At 38.7% G+C, this 17,305-nt stretch overlaps 1 protein-coding gene and 1 long non-coding RNA gene across 2 annotated transcripts; one reads left to right on the top strand and one right to left on the bottom strand.

The window, feature by feature from the left end:
- The first annotated feature begins 3,614 nt into the window (after positions 1 to 3,614).
- On the top strand, positions 3,615 to 10,894 carry LOC112579531. The gene is made up of 2 exons (XR_003103838.3): positions 3,615 to 4,060; positions 8,796 to 10,894. It is a non-coding gene; the product is annotated as an uncharacterized LOC112579531 (long non-coding RNA).
- Positions 10,895 to 12,841: 1,947 nt separating this feature from the next.
- On the bottom strand, positions 12,842 to 13,777 carry LOC102395048 (olfactory receptor 4D10-like). The gene has a single exon (XM_006068082.4). It carries the CDS (start codon positions 13,775 to 13,777, stop codon positions 12,842 to 12,844), a length of 936 nt encoding a protein of 311 aa, XP_006068144.4.
- Positions 13,778 to 17,305: the final 3,528 nt, after the last annotated feature.

Here is a 17,305-nt window from a genome sequence, read left to right on the forward strand (position 1 = left end):
ACAGCTGATCTTTCAATGGAAACTCTTCAGGCCAGAAGGGAATGGCAAGACATACTTAGTGATGAAAGAAAATAACCTACAGCCCAGATTACTGTACCCAGCAAGGATCTCATTCAAATATGAAGGAGAAATCAAAAGGTTTACAGACAAGCAAAAGCTAAGAGAATTCAGCACCACAAAACCAGCTCTCCATGAAATGCTAAAGGATCTTTCTAGACAGGAAACACAGAAAGGGTGTATAAACTCAAACCCAAAACAATAAAGTAAATGGCAATGTGATCATACTTATCAATAACTACCTTAAATGTAAATGGGTTGAATGCCCCAACCAAAAGACAAAGACTGGCTGAATGGATGCAAAAACAAGACCCCTACATATGTTGTCTACAAGAACCCACCTCAAAACAGGGGACACATACAGACTGAAAGTGAAGGGCTGGAAAAAGATATTCCATGCAAATAGAGACCAAAAGAAAGCAGGAATAGCAATATTCATATCAGATAAAATAGACTTTAAAACAAAGGCTGTGAAAAGAGACAAAGATGGAAACTACATAATGATCAAAGGATCAATCCAAGAAGAAGATATAACAATTATAAATATATATGCACCCAACATAGGAGTACCACAATATGTAAGACAAATGCTAACAAGTATGAAAGGAGAAATTAACAATAATGCAATAATAGTGGGAGACTTTAATACCCCACTCACACCTATGGATAGATCAACTAAACAGAAAATTAACAAAGAAACACAAACTTTAAATGATACAATAGACCAATTAGACCTAATTGATATCTATAGGACATTTCACCCCAAAACAATGAATTTCACCTTTTTTCTCAAGTGCACATGGAACCTTCTCCAGGATAGATCATATCCTGGGCCATAAATCTAGCCTTGGAAAATTCAAAAAAATTGAAATCATTCCAAGCATCTTTTTCTGACCACAATGCAGTAAGATTAGATTTCAATTATAGGAGAAAAACTATTAAAAATTCCAACATATGGAGGATGAATAACACACTACTGAATAACCAACAAATCACAGAAGAAATAAAAAAAATTAAAATATGCATAGAAATGAATGAAAATGAAAACACAACAACCCAAATCCTATGGGACACTGTAAAAGCAGTGCTAAGGGGAAAGTTCATAGAAATACAGGCTTACCTCAAGAAACAAGAAAAAAGTCCAATAAATAACCTAACTATACACCTAAAGCAACTAGAAAAGGAAGAAATGAAGAACCCCAGGGTTAGTAGAAGGAAAGAAATCTTAAAAATTAGGGCAGAAATAAATGCAAAAGAAATAAGAGACCATAGCAAAAATCAACAAAGCCAAAAGCTGGTTCTTTGAGAAGATAAATAAAATTGACAAACCATTAGCCAGACTCATCAAGAAACACAGGGAGAAAAATCAAATCAACAAAATTAGAAATGAAAGTGGAGAGATCATAACAGACAACACAGAAATACAAAGGATCGTAAGAGACTACTATCAGCAATTATATGCCAATAAAATGGACAATGTGGAAGAAATGGACAAATTCTTAGAAATGTATAACTTTCCAAAACTGAACCAGGAAGACGTAGAAAATCTTAACAGACCCATCACAAGCACGGAAATTGAAACTATGATCAGAAATCTTCCAACAAACAAAAGCCCAGGACCAGACGTCTTCACAGCTGAATTCTACCAAAAATTTAGAGAAGAGCTAACACCTATCCTACTCAAACTCTTCCAGAAAATTGCAGAGGAAGGTAAACTTCCAAACTCATTCTATGAGGCCACCATTACCCTAATACCAAAACCTGACAAAGATGCCACAAAAAAAGAAAACTACAGGCCAATATCACTGATAAACATAGATGCAAAAATCCTTAATAAAATTCTAGCAAACAGAGTCCAACAACATATTAAAAAGATCATACACCATGACCAAGTGGGCTTTATCCCAGGGATGCAAGGATTCTTCAATATCTGCAAATCAATCAATATAATACACCATATTAACAAATTGAAAAATAAAAACCATATAATTATCTCAATAGATGCAGAGAAAGCCTTTGACAAAATTCAGCATCCATTTATGATAAAAACCCTCCAGAAAGCAGGAATAGAAGGAACATACCTCAACATAATAAAAGCTATATATGACAAACCCACAGCATACATTATCCTCAATGGTGAAAAATTGAAAGCATTTGCCCTAAAGTCAGGAACAAGACAAGGTGCCCACTCTCACCACTACTATATCAGAGCAGAAAAAGAAATAAAAGGAATCCAGATTGGAAAAGAAGAAGTAAAACTCTCACTGTTTGCAGATGACATGATCCTCTACATAGAAAACCCTAAAGACTCCACCAGAAAATTACTAGAGCTAATCATTGAAGATAATTGCAGGATATAGAATCAACACACAGAAATCCCTTGCATTCCTATACACTAACAATGAGAAAACAGAAAGAAATTAAGGAAACAATTCCATTCACCATTGCAATGAAAATTATAAAATACTTAGGAATAAATCTACCTAAAGAAACAAAAGACCTATATATAGAAAACTATAAGACACTGGTGAAAGAAATCAAAGAGGACACAAATAGATGGAGAAATATACCATGTTCATGGATCGGAAGAATCAATATAGTGAAAATGAGTATACTACCCAAAGCAATCTATAGATTCAATGCAATCCCTATCAAGCTACCAATGGTATTTTTCAGAGAACTAGAACAAATAATTTCAGAATTTGTATGGAACTACAAAAAACCTCGAACAGCCAAAGCAATCTTGAGAAAGAAGAATGGAACTGGAGGAATCAACCTGCCTGACTTCAGGCTCTACTACAAAGCCACAGTCATCAAGACAATATGGTACTGGCACCAAGACAGAAATATAAATCAATGGTACAAATAGAAAGCCCAGAGATAAATCCATGCACCTATGGACACCTTATCTTTGACAAAGGAGGCAAGAATATACAATATACAAGAAAAGACAATCTCTTTAACAAGTGATGCTGGGAAAACTGGTCAACCACTTGCAAAAGAATTAAACTAGATAACTTTCTAACATTGTACACAAAAATAAACTCAAACTGGATTAAAGATCTAAATGTAAGACCAGAAACTATAAAATTCCTAGAGGAAAACATAGGCTAGACACTTTCTGACATAAATCACAGCAGGATCCTCTATGACCCACCTTCCAGAGTAGTGGAAATAAAAACAAAAATAAACAAATGGTACCTAATTAAACTTAAAAGCATTTGCACAATGAAGGAAACTATAAGCAAGGTGAAAAGACAGCCTTCAGAATGGGAGAAAATAATAGCAAATGAAGCAACAGACAAAGAATTAATCTCAAAAATATACAAGCAACTCCTGTAGCTCAATTCCAGAAAAATAACCCACCCAATCAAAAAATGGGCCGAAGAACTAAACAGACATTTCTCAAAAGAAGACATACAGATGGCTAACAAACACATGAAAAGATGCTCAACATCCCTCATTATCAGAGAAATGCAAATCAAAACCACAATGAGGTACCATCTAATGCCACTCAGAATGGATGCTAGCAAAAAGTCTACTGTTGGTAAGCATAGTGCAAAATAGCCATAAAAGGAGAAAGTCCTTGGGAAAATGGCGAAGGGCCAGAAGTACGCGGCTTTGCACTACGGACAGAAAGACATCTCCTGCCTTTGGTTATGCTCGGCGCCAAGAGTTAATAAATAGGGATGTTACTTGTGAGAGTGGGTTGTGGGAGAAGCCCATGAGTCATTTAGAGCATGCTGTCCTTGAAATGTTTCTACTGATGTGTTAACTCCGTATGCGCTCTGCTGGCCGCATACTTTAAGCTCTTTGTTCCTGCTTCTATAAAAAAAGCTTGACTGCAGAAATAAACTTGTCAGTCCTTGCAAGAGACTGTCCAAGTGTCCTTCTTTCAGGTTCGTTGCTTCCAAGTCCTGGGGAGAAAAACCCCAACAAGTGGCGCCAGGAACAGGGACTTAAGAGAAAGTTTGAACAAAGAGACGAGCCCCTGCAGAAAGAGGTAAGCAGGATGGACAACATAGCAGTAAAATTCCTTTCATTTCTATAATGCATTATTTTTTGAAACAAAACGGTGTTAATGTTTCAAGAGATCAGTTGAATGACTGCTATCATATACTAGTGGAACATAATCCATGGTTCCCGGAGGAAGGGACGCTTGATCTTGATGTATGGAAAAGAGTTAAGAATAATATTTTGCGAGCATATCGGCAAGGGTTACATGGTCACTCATACGGGCTATCAGAGAACAAATTGAAGGGCATAACGTTGATTTGGAAGTAAAAACTATTTGATCTTTACATGAATATGAGCTTAAGGAACAAGATATGCAAGGTGCTTTGAAATATAAGAATGTTATGCTCAATCAGACACAATCCTTAGAAAAACAACTTAGAGACATATATATATATATACAGGATATGTCAAAACTGAAGCCACTTGGAATGGGAGTCATTTCATTCAATGGACAGCCCAAATCTGAGGTTTTTCCTTCTGCTCCGCCTGTAACAGCAATTGCTAACTTTGCTCATACTAATCATTTCACTCCTCCTCGGGAGATGCCTGCTTGCACTTTTGCTTTCCCAATGCAATTTAATCAACCTACCCAAGACCAAAATACTTGGGCTAATCTACATTTTGGCATGTTGTCTAGCTTTAAGAAAGCATGTACTCTGTATGGACCTACTTCTCCTTACTGTATAGAATTTCTCAGAGGATGGGCTGACCATTGGATGCCATATGATTTTTTTCAAGTAGCAAAGATGGTTTTAAATCCTCAACAATTACTGCAATGGCAAATGTGGGTTAGTGATGAGGCCCGACAGCTGATGATTGACCAGCAATCTCATGGTAACCCTGCCAATTTAACCTATGATATACTGACTGGAAGAAGAGCCATGGCCGATATGATTGCGCAATTAGTTAATATCACCCCTCAGATGTTGCACTTCATTAAAGAAACTGCCTGCAGGGCATAAGCAAAGGTTGACAGCACTAACTCTGATGGTTCACTTGTTAAGATTATTCAAGGACATGAGGAGGAATACTCTCAATTTATAGGAAAATTAAAGGATGCAATTGAAAAATCTATTAAGGATGTGACTTTACAAAATATTATTTTAAAACAACTTGCTTTTGAAAATGCTAATGAAGCATGTCGATCCGTGCTCAGACCTATTCGAGAGACTGGCTCTCTTATGGAATATTTGAAAGCATATAGGGACATCAGGTCTATGTCCCATAGAGCAAAATTGGCAGCATTGCAAACCTTTAATGTACAAAAGGCTGATAATACCAAATGTTTTAACTGTGGGAAGCCCAGCCATATGAAAAAACAATGTCGCCTGCCAACACAGGCCAGAAAAATAATACTACTTCTAATAGGAAGAGACTCCCAGGAGTATGTCCAAGATGTAAAAGGGGGTTTCATTGGCTGAATGAATGTCATTCTAAATTTGATAAGGATAGAAACACTTTGAACCCCAGTGCACAGCAAAAACAACAGGGAAACTGATAAAGGGGCCGTCCTCTAGCCCCGCTACAAAAGGAGGACCTAGCGTTATGACGCTACAAGCAGCTACATCCAAGAGTGCTTGCACTGATATACCTAGTCCTTATGATAGGGAACTAATAGAATTATACAACCCCCACAAAATGCCCACTGGATATTATGGCCCGATTCCACCCGGGACGATGGGACTGATTTTGGGTCATAGTAGCTGCACAATGAGAGGTTTAATGGTTTTGACCGGTGTTGTGGACGAAGATTATGAAGGGGAAATACATGTTATGGTAAATGTTGTGAAAACGGGAAATGCATACTTACAAAAAGGGGAACATTTTGCACAATTATTACTTTTGCCATATGTTAAACCAATGAAGGCATCTGATAAAGTTCGACAGGGAGGCTTTGGCAGCACCAGCCTTACTGCTGCACTATCCACCTTATTAAAGGAAAATCAGAAACCCATGCTTACTTTATGCATATGGGGAAAGAATTTCACAGGCATGTTAGATACTGGAGCTGACGTTTCAATCATTAGAGCTGCAGAGTGGCCCCTCGATTGGGGTAAGATCATGGCTCCTTCTAGACTATTAGGAATGGATGAAACTGATGCCACACAAACTTTTGTCAATGCATCCTATTTACAAGTGTTTGGTCCTGATCAAATTGTAGCTTATCTTAAACCATATATTACTAATATCCCTATCAATTTATGGGGACGGGATTTTCTTGAACAAACAAAAGCCACAATTTCTTTAAATGAACCTTTTTAGTGGGGGCCATTGAGTTAACACCGCTGCCCCTCGATTGGGAATCTGATACCCCAATATGGACACCTCAATGGCCCCTAACTAAAGAAAAATTGGCAGCTCTTACGCAATTAGTTAATGAACAATTACAAAAAGCCCATATAGAACCTTGATTTTCCCCGTGGAATTCCCCTGTTTTTGTAATAAAAAAGAAGTCAGGAAAATGGCGAATGTTCATAGATTTAAGAAATGTTAATAATACCATGTCACCTATGGGGCCCTTACAACCCGGATTGCTCTCCCCTTCTATGGTACCTAAAGGATGGTCTGTAGTTATTATTGACTTACAAGACTGCTTTTTTTACTATACCTTTGCACCCTAAAGATAGAAAACGTTTTGCCTTTTCAGTTCCTTCTATGAATCACATGGCGTCCTGTTAAAAGATTCCAATGGAAGGTGCTACCTCAGGGAATGATGAACTCCCCTACCATTTGCCAATATCTCATATCTGTTTTATTACAACCCATTAGAGACAAGTATCCTACTGCATTTATAATTCATTATATGGATGATATACTTCTCTCTATGGAATCTGAACTCTGTTTACAACAGTTATATAATGAAGTCACTATTACTCTTCAAAATCATGGCCTGCTTGTTGCGCCAGATAAAATTCAATGGCAAGCACCCTTTAATTATTTAGGGCATGTTATGGAAGAATCTAAAATCAAACCTCAAAAACTCAAATTTCTGTGCAATCTCTACGCACGCTGAATGATTTTCAAAAATTGCTAGGAGATATTAATTGGCTGAGGCCATCTGTTGGCACCCCCACCTGGGCCTTACAAAATCTATTTAAAATTTTAGAGGGATTCCCCAGAGCCTAATAGCCCTAGGCAACTAACAAAAGAGGCCAAAGCAGAACTGGCCTTAGTGGAGAAACGCATCCAACAATCTTTTTCAACTCGGCTAGATTATGATCAACCAGTTTCTTTATATATATTCCCTACTGAACATTCGCCCACTGCAATTATAGCTCAACATAGCCCAATAGAATGGGTATATTTACACACTAAAGAGTCTAAAAAAATTGTATCATATAATGAGAAAATAGGGCACTTAATTGTGTCAGGAAGAAGCCATGTACAAACTTTGACTGGATTTGATCCATATGCAATACACATTCCCTTGACAAAACGGGAATTGCAAATTGCCTTACAGTATAACCTGACCATGCAAATGGCATTAAGTGATTTTCAGACTGTTATCTCATTTCATCTGTCGAAAGGAAAATTATGGGACTTTCTACAATGTACTAAATTAATTGTAACTAATATCATTGCATCCCAGCCTATTATCAATACACCCACCTATTTCATTGATGGCAACAAGAAAGGCATAACAGGGATTGTCAGCCCTGATATCAAAGGGAAATTACCCACTACCTATTCTTCAATACAAAGAGTTGAATTGTATGCTTTATATGCTCTTTTGTCTCTTCAACCATTATCCTTCAACGAATATACTGATTCCAAATGCCTTGCTTCCCTTTTTCCCAATTTTGTTACCACCTTTTTATACAACCTAGATGAAGAATTATATACTCTCTTTTCACAGACTCAAGCTTTAATTCGCTCATGTACGGAACCTTCCTTTATTGCACATATACATGCTCATTCAGGTTTACCTGGCCCTCTAGTTGCAGGAAATGATGCTGTTGACAGGCTCATAGCTCTCATTTTTACATCTGCCAGTGACGAACATGCTAATCTTCATACCAATGCTAACAGATTGCGCTCTAAATACCATATTCCTCTCATGGAAACACGACATATTATTAAAACCTGTGATGTCTGCGCCCCTCTGCACTTACGAACTACGATTTCAGGAGTTAATCCCCAGGGGCAACCACCTAATTCCCTTTAGCAATCTGATTTCACGCACTGCTCCTTAAGAAAGTTTTCTTTGCTTTTTGTCTCACTTGATATATTTTCAGGCTTTGTCTGGGCAGTACCTGTCTCTTCAGAATTCAACAAACACACCATTTCTGCACTCTTACTCACCTTATCCATTATGGGGATTCCTTCTGTCTTGAAAACAGACAATGGACCTGCATTCACCTCACATTCATTTCATTCATTTTTATCAAAATGGAACATAACACACATTACAGGAATACCCTATAATCCTCAGGGTCAAGCCATTATTGAAAGAGCCCACCGCACCCTCAAACTCATTTATTAAAACAGAAAGGGGGAATATGGAAGAGGAGATGCACTTCTTATCCCATGAACCCTCAATTACTATTATCTTTAACTAAACTTAACAAAAAATAATTCTGACACTCGTGCAGATAGACATTTTACAGAAGACAAAAACAGCAAATTAGAAATCAATACACCAATATGGTATAAGCAATTTAATCAGTGGCTGCCAGGAATCTTACGATTTCTAGGCAAGGGTTATGGTCTTGTCATTGCAGATGGAGAGGAAATCTGGGTTCCCCTTCGCCATGTCCGCTACCGAGAAGGACCCCAAGACCAGACTCCCTCGGGAAGTGATGAAGTTGAGGCGAAGGGTCTCATTAATGACCCTGGAGGAGCCAATGAGGAAATGCCATCATCTGAATCCTTACCTGACATGGGCTGAAGTGAAAAAACATGACTCGTCCGGCTGAGCAGACACTGAAGAGTATGAGGAACATCATAACTGCTCCTGGTTTAATAGATCAAGCATTGGAGGCTTTCATAAATCTAAGACAAGTTTCTGGACTGATAAGGACATATTGCTGAATTGGTATAATGGGGGCTTATCACCCCCACGACCCAGGATCATCATCCCCATTGTGGGGCCGGAGCAATGGCACATTTGGAAAATTCCAGCAGCCTTAGAGCACTTTGCTAGTGTTTATGGGACTGTGGGTGTGTTTCGTCCTTCTAATTATACCTTCCTATACAATAGTACTGGCTATATTCAATCGTGTGTTCACCTTCCGTACTTGTTTATTGTAGGGCATTTTGATATTGACTTTTCAGCCAAGATTGTCAATTGTACTGCATGTGCATTGTATACCTGCCTTAATCACACCATTTCATATCACAATGCTAGCATTGCACTAGTTAAACAAAGATCTGAGTTATGGCTTCCTGTAAACTTAACTGAGCCTTGGACTGATTCTGTATTTCTTTCTGTATTGTTGAAACCTAGGCTTAGGCGATCTAAGCGCATCCTTGGGTGGATTATTGCAGGCATCATAAGCCTTATCTCCATTGTGACTGAAGGAAATTTGTCTGGTATGGCTTTACATAATTCTATACAAAATCATGATTTTATCACTGCTTGGCACAAAGACTCTCATGATCTGTGGACTCGACAAGCTCAAATAGATCAGCAATTACAAACACGAATTAATGAGTTACAAACTGTGATTATCCACTTAGGAGATCAAATGCAGCAACTGACTTTCTGAACACATATACGCTGTCACTGGAATTTTACTTCTTTTTGTCTGACTAACATGCCCTATAACAGCACTGAATATCCTTGGAATAAGGTTAAGGCGCATTTGCAGGATCTCACAAGTAACTCAAGTTGAGACATCAATTTGTTGAAACAACAAGTTGCTAATTTTCAAGTTAGGGTACCTAGGGAATTTTATAGTACTCAATTCTATGATACTTTAACCAAAACCCTATCGTCTCTAGACCCTAGAGCTTGGCTTTCAGGAAGCAATATTTTCATATATATATTAATCACTCTGCTCTTTTTGTCCTTGATTATAGCATACAGAAGTCTCTACTCAAGACTCCGTGCCTCCCACAATGGAGTCCAACTAGCCGCCCGCAGTGCTTGATTTAAAAACAAAAGGAGTATATGTTGGGAAGCGTAGTGCAAAATAGGCGTAAAAGGAGAAAGTCCTTGGGAAAATGGCGAAGGGCCAGAAGGACGCGGCTTTGCACTACGGACAGAAAGACATCTCCTGCCTTTGGTTATGCTCGGCGCCAAGAGTTAATAATAAATAGGGATGTTACTTGTGAGAGCGGGTTGTGGGAGAAGCCCATGAATCATTTAGAACACGCTGTCCTTGAAATGTTTCTACTGATTATGTGTTAACTCCGTATGCGCTCTGCTGGCCACATACTTTAAGCTCTTTGTTCCTGCTTCTATAAAAAAGCTTGATTGCAGAAATAAACTTGTCAGTCCTTGCAAGAGACTGTCCAAGTGTCCTTCTTTCAGGTTCGTTGCTTCCAAGTCCCAGGGAGAAAAACCCCAAACAGTCTACAAACAATAAATACTGGAGAGGGTGCAGAGAAAAGGGAACCCTCTTACACTGTTGGTGGGAATGCAAACTAGTACAGCCACTATGGAGAATGGTGTGGAGATTCCTTAAAAAACTGGAAATAGAACTGCAACAATGCATCGTAAAACCTTCAGAAGGAAAGGAGAATGTTTTTGTGGACCATATGTTTTGTGTGTGGCAGTTTAAGTTATTAGTTTTTAAAATCAGTACTTTTTAATGAAAACAACTTGACCAAAAATCTGTCACAGAATTTGAGACCCATTAAAAAAAGTTTAATGAGAGAGAAAAAAAAAAAGAACTGCCATATGACCCAGCAATCCCACTGCTGGGCATACACACCAAGGAAACCAGAATTGAAAGAGACTTGTGTACCCCAATGTCCATTGCAGCACTGTTCACAATAGCCAGGACATGGAAGCAACCCAAATGTCCGACAGCAGATGAATGGATAAGAAAGCTGTGGTACATATACACAATGGAGTAGTATTCAGCTTAAGAAGAATGCATTTGAGTCAGTTCTAATGAGGTGGATGAAGCTGGAGCCTATTATACAGAGTGAAGTAAGTAAGAAAGAAAAACACCAATACAGTATACTAATGCATATATGTGGAATTTAGAAAGATAATAACGATGACCTATATGCGAGACAGCAAAAGAGACACAGATGTAAAGAACAGACTTTTGGACTCAGTGGGAGAAGGCGAGGGTGGGATAATTTGAGAAAATAGCATTGAATCATGTACATTATCATATGTGAAATAGATCACCAGTCCAGGCTGATGCATGAGACAGGGTGCTCAGGGCTGGTGCACTGGGATGACCCTGAGGGATGGGATGGGGAGGGAGGTGAGGGGGGGTTCAGGATGGGGAACACATGTACACCCATGGTGGATTCATGTCAATGTATGAATTGTCAATTGTATGAAACCGCTACAATATTGTAATTAGTCTTCAATTAAAATAAATAAATTAAAAAAAGACAGTGTTCAATCAGAATTCTCGCATTAATTCAATAAGTTTTTGTTGAAGTGGTAGTATGTTTTTGTTGCTGTGCAAGGAAGTAAAGTATAACCTCTCTCCATGAGAAGTTCACAGCAGAGAGAGAGAGAATGAGAGAGTGAGAGCTTACTTTCCTTTTCTGTAAAATGAGCAGAAATGTAAAAGTAATGTCTGAATAGACCTTGATTAATCATCTTTAAAAGTTGCACTGCAAATCCATATACATTTGCTAGCAGTTTTCCTTTTGTTTCTTCTTTGATGCATGAAATCTGTTTAAATTATTATTATTTATATCAACTAATGCTGATAGGAAGTTTGATACACACACATATAATATAAATCTAATGAGGCATATCTAATGATGCTGGGAAAGAATGAGGGTGGGATGAGAAGGGGATGACAGAGGATGAGATGGTTGGATGGCATCACTGACTCGATGGACAGGAGTTTGAATAAACTCTGGAAGTTGGTGATGGACAGGGAGGCCTGGCGTGCTGCAGCGCATGGGCTCACAAAGAGTTGGACATGACTGAGTGACTTAACTGAACTGAACTGAATGTTGCATATATTGTTCAAGAAAACAAAACATATTTAGCAGTCATTTAATAAATATATTTAATTTAACATTTTTTTTAGCTTTAAAAGAAATCTGATTTAATTAATTGATTGGTTCTCGGCTGCACTGGGCTTTCATGCTGTGTACAGGCTTTCTCTAGCTGCTTCTAGTGGAGGTGGCTCCAGCTGCGGTGAACAGGCTTCTCCTTGTGGTGGCGTCTCTTTCTGGGGGCAGAGGCTCTAGGCACGCACGCTTCAGTAGGCGTGCTCCAAGGCCTTAGCTGCTCTGAGGCGTGTGGAAATCTTCCTGAACCAGAGGTGGAACCCATGTCCGCTGCTTTGGCAGGTAGACCCTTAACCACTGGACCACATGGGAAGTCAAATATTTAATTTTATAAGCAACATTTTCAAAATTTGAAGCCATGGGTATAAATATTACAAAATGAAATGTAGGTAGTGTATAGAAGAGCGTCAGTGATCTAGCCCATCAAGATGTCTGAGTACTTTTCTGACCAGAAGCTTGAGCTATCAGTAACCTATTGACTTAAATAGGAAAAGAAAGGATTACTTAGTAAAGGCACTGGGTTCTTGGACAATGTATTTGAGTATATGAATAAGAATCTATGAGGAAAATAATAGAAGGGCTCTTTGGTACTGAGGAGTTGGGAGATTTTCTATTCCTTGTCAGAAGGCCCGAGTCTTCCCCTCAGTCTCCGCATGGCTGCCTTCATCTCCTGGTTCCTCAGGGTGTAGATCAGGGGGTTCAGCAGAGGGGAGATGACAGTGAAGGTCACGGAGACGGCCTTATCAGTGGGGAGGGCGGTGAAGGGCCGGGCGTAGACGTAGATGCAGGGCACGAAGTGCAGGGTGACCACCGTGATGTGGGAGGTGCAGGTGGAGATGGCTTTCCCCCTGCCCTCCCCAGAGTGGGACCTTATTAGTAATAATATGACCATGTACGATACAAGGAGGAAGACGAACCACAGGGTGGTGAGCAGTCCGCTGTTGGAAATCATCAGGAGCTCAAGGATAGCAGTGTCCGTGCAGGCGAGTGTGAGGACCTGGGGGACGTCGCAGTAGAAAGTGTCCAGGACGTTGGGTCCACAGAAGGGGAGGGGGAGCAACAGGGAGATCTGCACGATGGAGTGGACGAAGCCCCCCGCCCAGGAGGCCACTATCAACCCAATGCACCGCCCCCGACTCATGACGGTCACGTAGTGCAGGGGCTTAGTGATGGCCACGTAGCGGTCAAAGGCCATCAGCGACAAAGAAGCTACATCCACCCCTCCAATAAGATGGAAGAAAAACATCTGGGTGAAGCAGCCATTGAAGGAGATGGCCTTTCTCTGGACCAGAAGGTCCGCCAGGACCTTGGGGGCTGTGATGGAGGAAAAGCAGATGTCGGCAACAGATAAATTCCGGAGCAAAAAGTACATGGGGGTGTGAAGGCGAGAGTCCCGGGTCACCGTGACCATGATGAGGAGGTTTCCCAGCAGAGTGGTGACGTACACCAAAAGGAGGAAGAGAAATAAGACCAGGCTCAGTTCTTGATTCTGGGTCAGGCCGAGGAAAATAAATTCTTTCACCCTGGTGCCGTTTCCCAGCTCCATGGACTCATCCTCTTTTCCTCTGTTCTATTAGACGCTATTTCCCATAAAAGTGCTCAGCTACTAATTTTGTTTTCCTCTTACACACTATCAATGTAATTCAGGTGTTCTTCATCTGGCTGCAGTGTTTGCAATGTGTTGAATTATTGAATTGTCCAGGTTTTTAATATTATCATCAGTATGGTGGTGCAACGAAATCATCACCTGAAAAATCATTCAATAATTCTTTTCCTATAAAACTATTTTGGAAAGAATAAAAGTTTGTGTTGAGTTAGTGACATTTATATATACAGCCTATTTTATTTGTTTTTAAAATATTATTATTTGTAATTTCTCACAAGTTTATTGATGTCAGGAGTTGTCTGAAGCATTTCTTATATTCAAACCATACCTGTGTATCTGAAGATAAGTAAGACATGGCCCCAGCCTTTGTGGAATTGTAGTCTACAAGTTTAATATTTTTATTAGCAATATTCTGTTGATTTGCTGAAAAAAGATATCATCTGTTTCTGATTACAGTGTTGTTGTGCATGAGCCAGTTTCCTTTGCCTTGGATGTTTTATGCTGAATTTCTTAAAATCGCACCCCATAATTTTGTGGTGGTAACTTGTCATTGTGATTACTTTATACTATGGGATAATTTGTTTAATAATTCTGTAAAAATATTTAAAATTTGGTATCAGAAAACATTGAAATAGTGTGTAAATCCAAATCTGAAATGATATCATAATTTTTAAAATTTTCATAAAAATTCAAGCATAAGAACTACCCTCTTAAGAAAAATTTCAAGTGCACAATACAGTGTTATTAACTGTGACCATGGTCTTGTACAGCAAAGCTCTAGAACATATTCATCTTGTATAACCAATGTGAGCTTTGTTTGAGTCTGGGCCATTAAAAATAATGGCCCACTTGTGAGAGGTGGTCCAGACTATATCAGGCATGCTATCCTCTGCCTCTTTCCTTCTGTGGATCAAAGATTAAGAGTGGAAGGATCACAGCAGGGAGAGACACCAGTATCATTAGATTAATGCCCAGTTTTTATTTACAAAAGACTGTTGCTCCTAGGAAGGAAAACTATGACAAACTAAGACAATGTGTGTAACAGCAGAGACATCGAAGTCCATATAGTCAAAGCTCTGGTTATTCCAGTAGTCATGTATGATGTGAAAGTTGACTGCAAAGAAGGCTGAGTGTCGAAGAATTGATGCTTTCAAATTGTGGTGCTGGAGAAGACTCTTGAGAGTCCCTTGGACTGCAAGGAGATCAAATCAGTCAATCCTAAAGGAAATCAACTGTGAATATTCATTTGAAGGACTGATGCTGAAGCTGAAGCTCTAATACTTTGGCCACCTGATGCAAAGAGCCGACTCACTGGAAAAGACCCTGATGGTGGGAAAGATTGAAGGCAAAGGAGAAGGTGGCAGCAGAGGATGAGATGGTTAGAGAACATGGTTGACTTAACGGACAGGAATTTGAGCAAACTCCGCGAGATAGTGGAGAACATAGGCGCCTGGTGTGCTGCAGTCCATGGGGTTGCAAAGTGTCAGTCACGACTGAGCCACTGAATAACAAAATTAACCATTCTTAAGAGATCTTATAATTATTATTTGTTCCTTCTTATACTCAGCAAGTGACCATTTATTGCAATCTTCAAATGCATATAGATAAATTGAACCATTTCATCAGGCTTACAGCCTAATGAAATAAATGAGTTGTATAAATTGATGAATGTAACACATGATGAAATGTGAAATGTGTTATGAAAAGAGAAGAAGCAAAATTGGGTGGAATAGGACATGTGATAAGTGATGTCTTAATTTCCAGCAGAAATAAAAGCTACTTTTTTAAAGGCCAAAATAGTTTTTAATGGTTTTTAAAATTTCTTTTAAAAGAACCTTTACAGTTTTAATCAGTGACTGCAACTCATGGTGAGGGAAGACCTCCTGGTTCTTCAATTAAGGTAAAATTTATATAGAACATAATGCTCAGATTTTAATGAGTTTTGACAAGAATATAGGTCCAGATAGTCATTACAGTCAAAATAGTAAATATTTTCATTGCACAAGAGTGTTTCCTGGTGCACTGTTTCAGCCACCCCCCTGATTTTACCCAAGAGGTAATCCCTGCTCTCATTTCTATTGCCATAAAAAAACTACTATTTTTTGAGCTTACTATAAGTGAAGAAATATTAAAAGTATTTAATTTTACACTGATCACTTAGTAAGTATTAATGTTATTCTTAGTTCTCATATGGAGTATATTATGAGTTTATATCTGGTTGAAGGGAAGGTAGAGATGGAAATAGGATGGGAAGAAACAAACAAACAAAAAATATCTTTTTAAAAGCCCTTTAATCATACTTAGTCTAATTTTGTATAACAGAAGTGTTTGATAAAATCTGTCTGAAGATAAACTGTAGGTAGAAAGGAGTTCTGAAGATCACAAAGAATGGACCCCATTTCCCCACTCCGCTTAGCACAACATCCCTCTTCCCAATGGTTAAGACCCGCCTTTGTCATCTCTGTCACTGAGAAGACCGTGTTGGTACTGAAATATTTAATATAACTGAGAAACATTAAAGTCAAACTATTTTTACAAAACCAATAGCAACATCTCAGTTTCACTATGCATGACCTTAATCGTAGCTAGAAGTTGAATGTCTTTACCTAATTCCTTTGATCCTGAAACTCCAAGTGTGAATTGTATGCCATTGGGTCGAATGCAGATCAAAACATGGTGATATTATTTTTTGAAAATTTTGTTTCTGAAGGCAAAGCTCTTTGGAAACTAAACATCTTTCTCCACTTTCAGGAGAGAAAGGGCAGTTTCAAAGACTCACATCTGAAAGAAAAAAGAATCACATCTTCAAGATCCTTTCACTGTGTCTTACCCATAAGTCCCTCAGCCTATATCCTCATATAAGAATGGAAAAGGGACTATTACTGGACAAGAAAGGGGAAGTCAAGTGCCTGATTGTGGTGTTGGTGATGAATTTTCAATGGGATTTATTAAAAAGTCACCAAGAAACACATAATACAGTAGATGAAACCCAGGGCTTTATCCACAATCCATGCCAGCTGCTGTTCCCAAGAGACTTAAAGGTGCAATTTTGCTGGGGTGCAAGGCTCAGAGGACACCATAGACAAGCGAGTTTTAATTATATTGCCAAAAAACTAGGAAAAGTGAACTGGATCGCAAATCCTTGGCTAGTAGTCCAGTTTCTGAGTCTACTCAGAATGGTTATAGTCTCATGAGTCTCCTCAGGGAGACAAACATGACTTAGATAGTGTTTTGGGGAACACACAATTTTCTTTTTTTCCAAAATTACTCACGTGGAATCTCTCATTTCCATACAGCAAGATAAGTACCTTAGTAAAGCTGTCCGTCACAATCATAGTAATTTAGGATTAATTCAATGTATTAAATGGTTTCATCTCATATAGAACATACTTTGTTTACAGAATGCTGATGGGTTTGGATTTACCTGCTTTTTTATTTTGTTTTAGTATATTAACTACATATGATATA

This window comes from Bubalus bubalis, chromosome 16 (genome assembly GCF_019923935.1).
Source record: "Bubalus bubalis isolate 160015118507 breed Murrah chromosome 16, NDDB_SH_1, whole genome shotgun sequence".
Lineage (NCBI taxonomy): Eukaryota > Metazoa > Chordata > Mammalia > Artiodactyla > Bovidae > Bubalus > Bubalus bubalis.

Bases quoted from the DNA above. Each gene is read 5' to 3' on its own strand.
- LOC102395048 (XM_006068082.4), bottom strand. From the start codon at position 13,777: ATGGAGCTGGGAAACGGCACCAGGGTGAAAGAATTTATTTTCCTCGGC.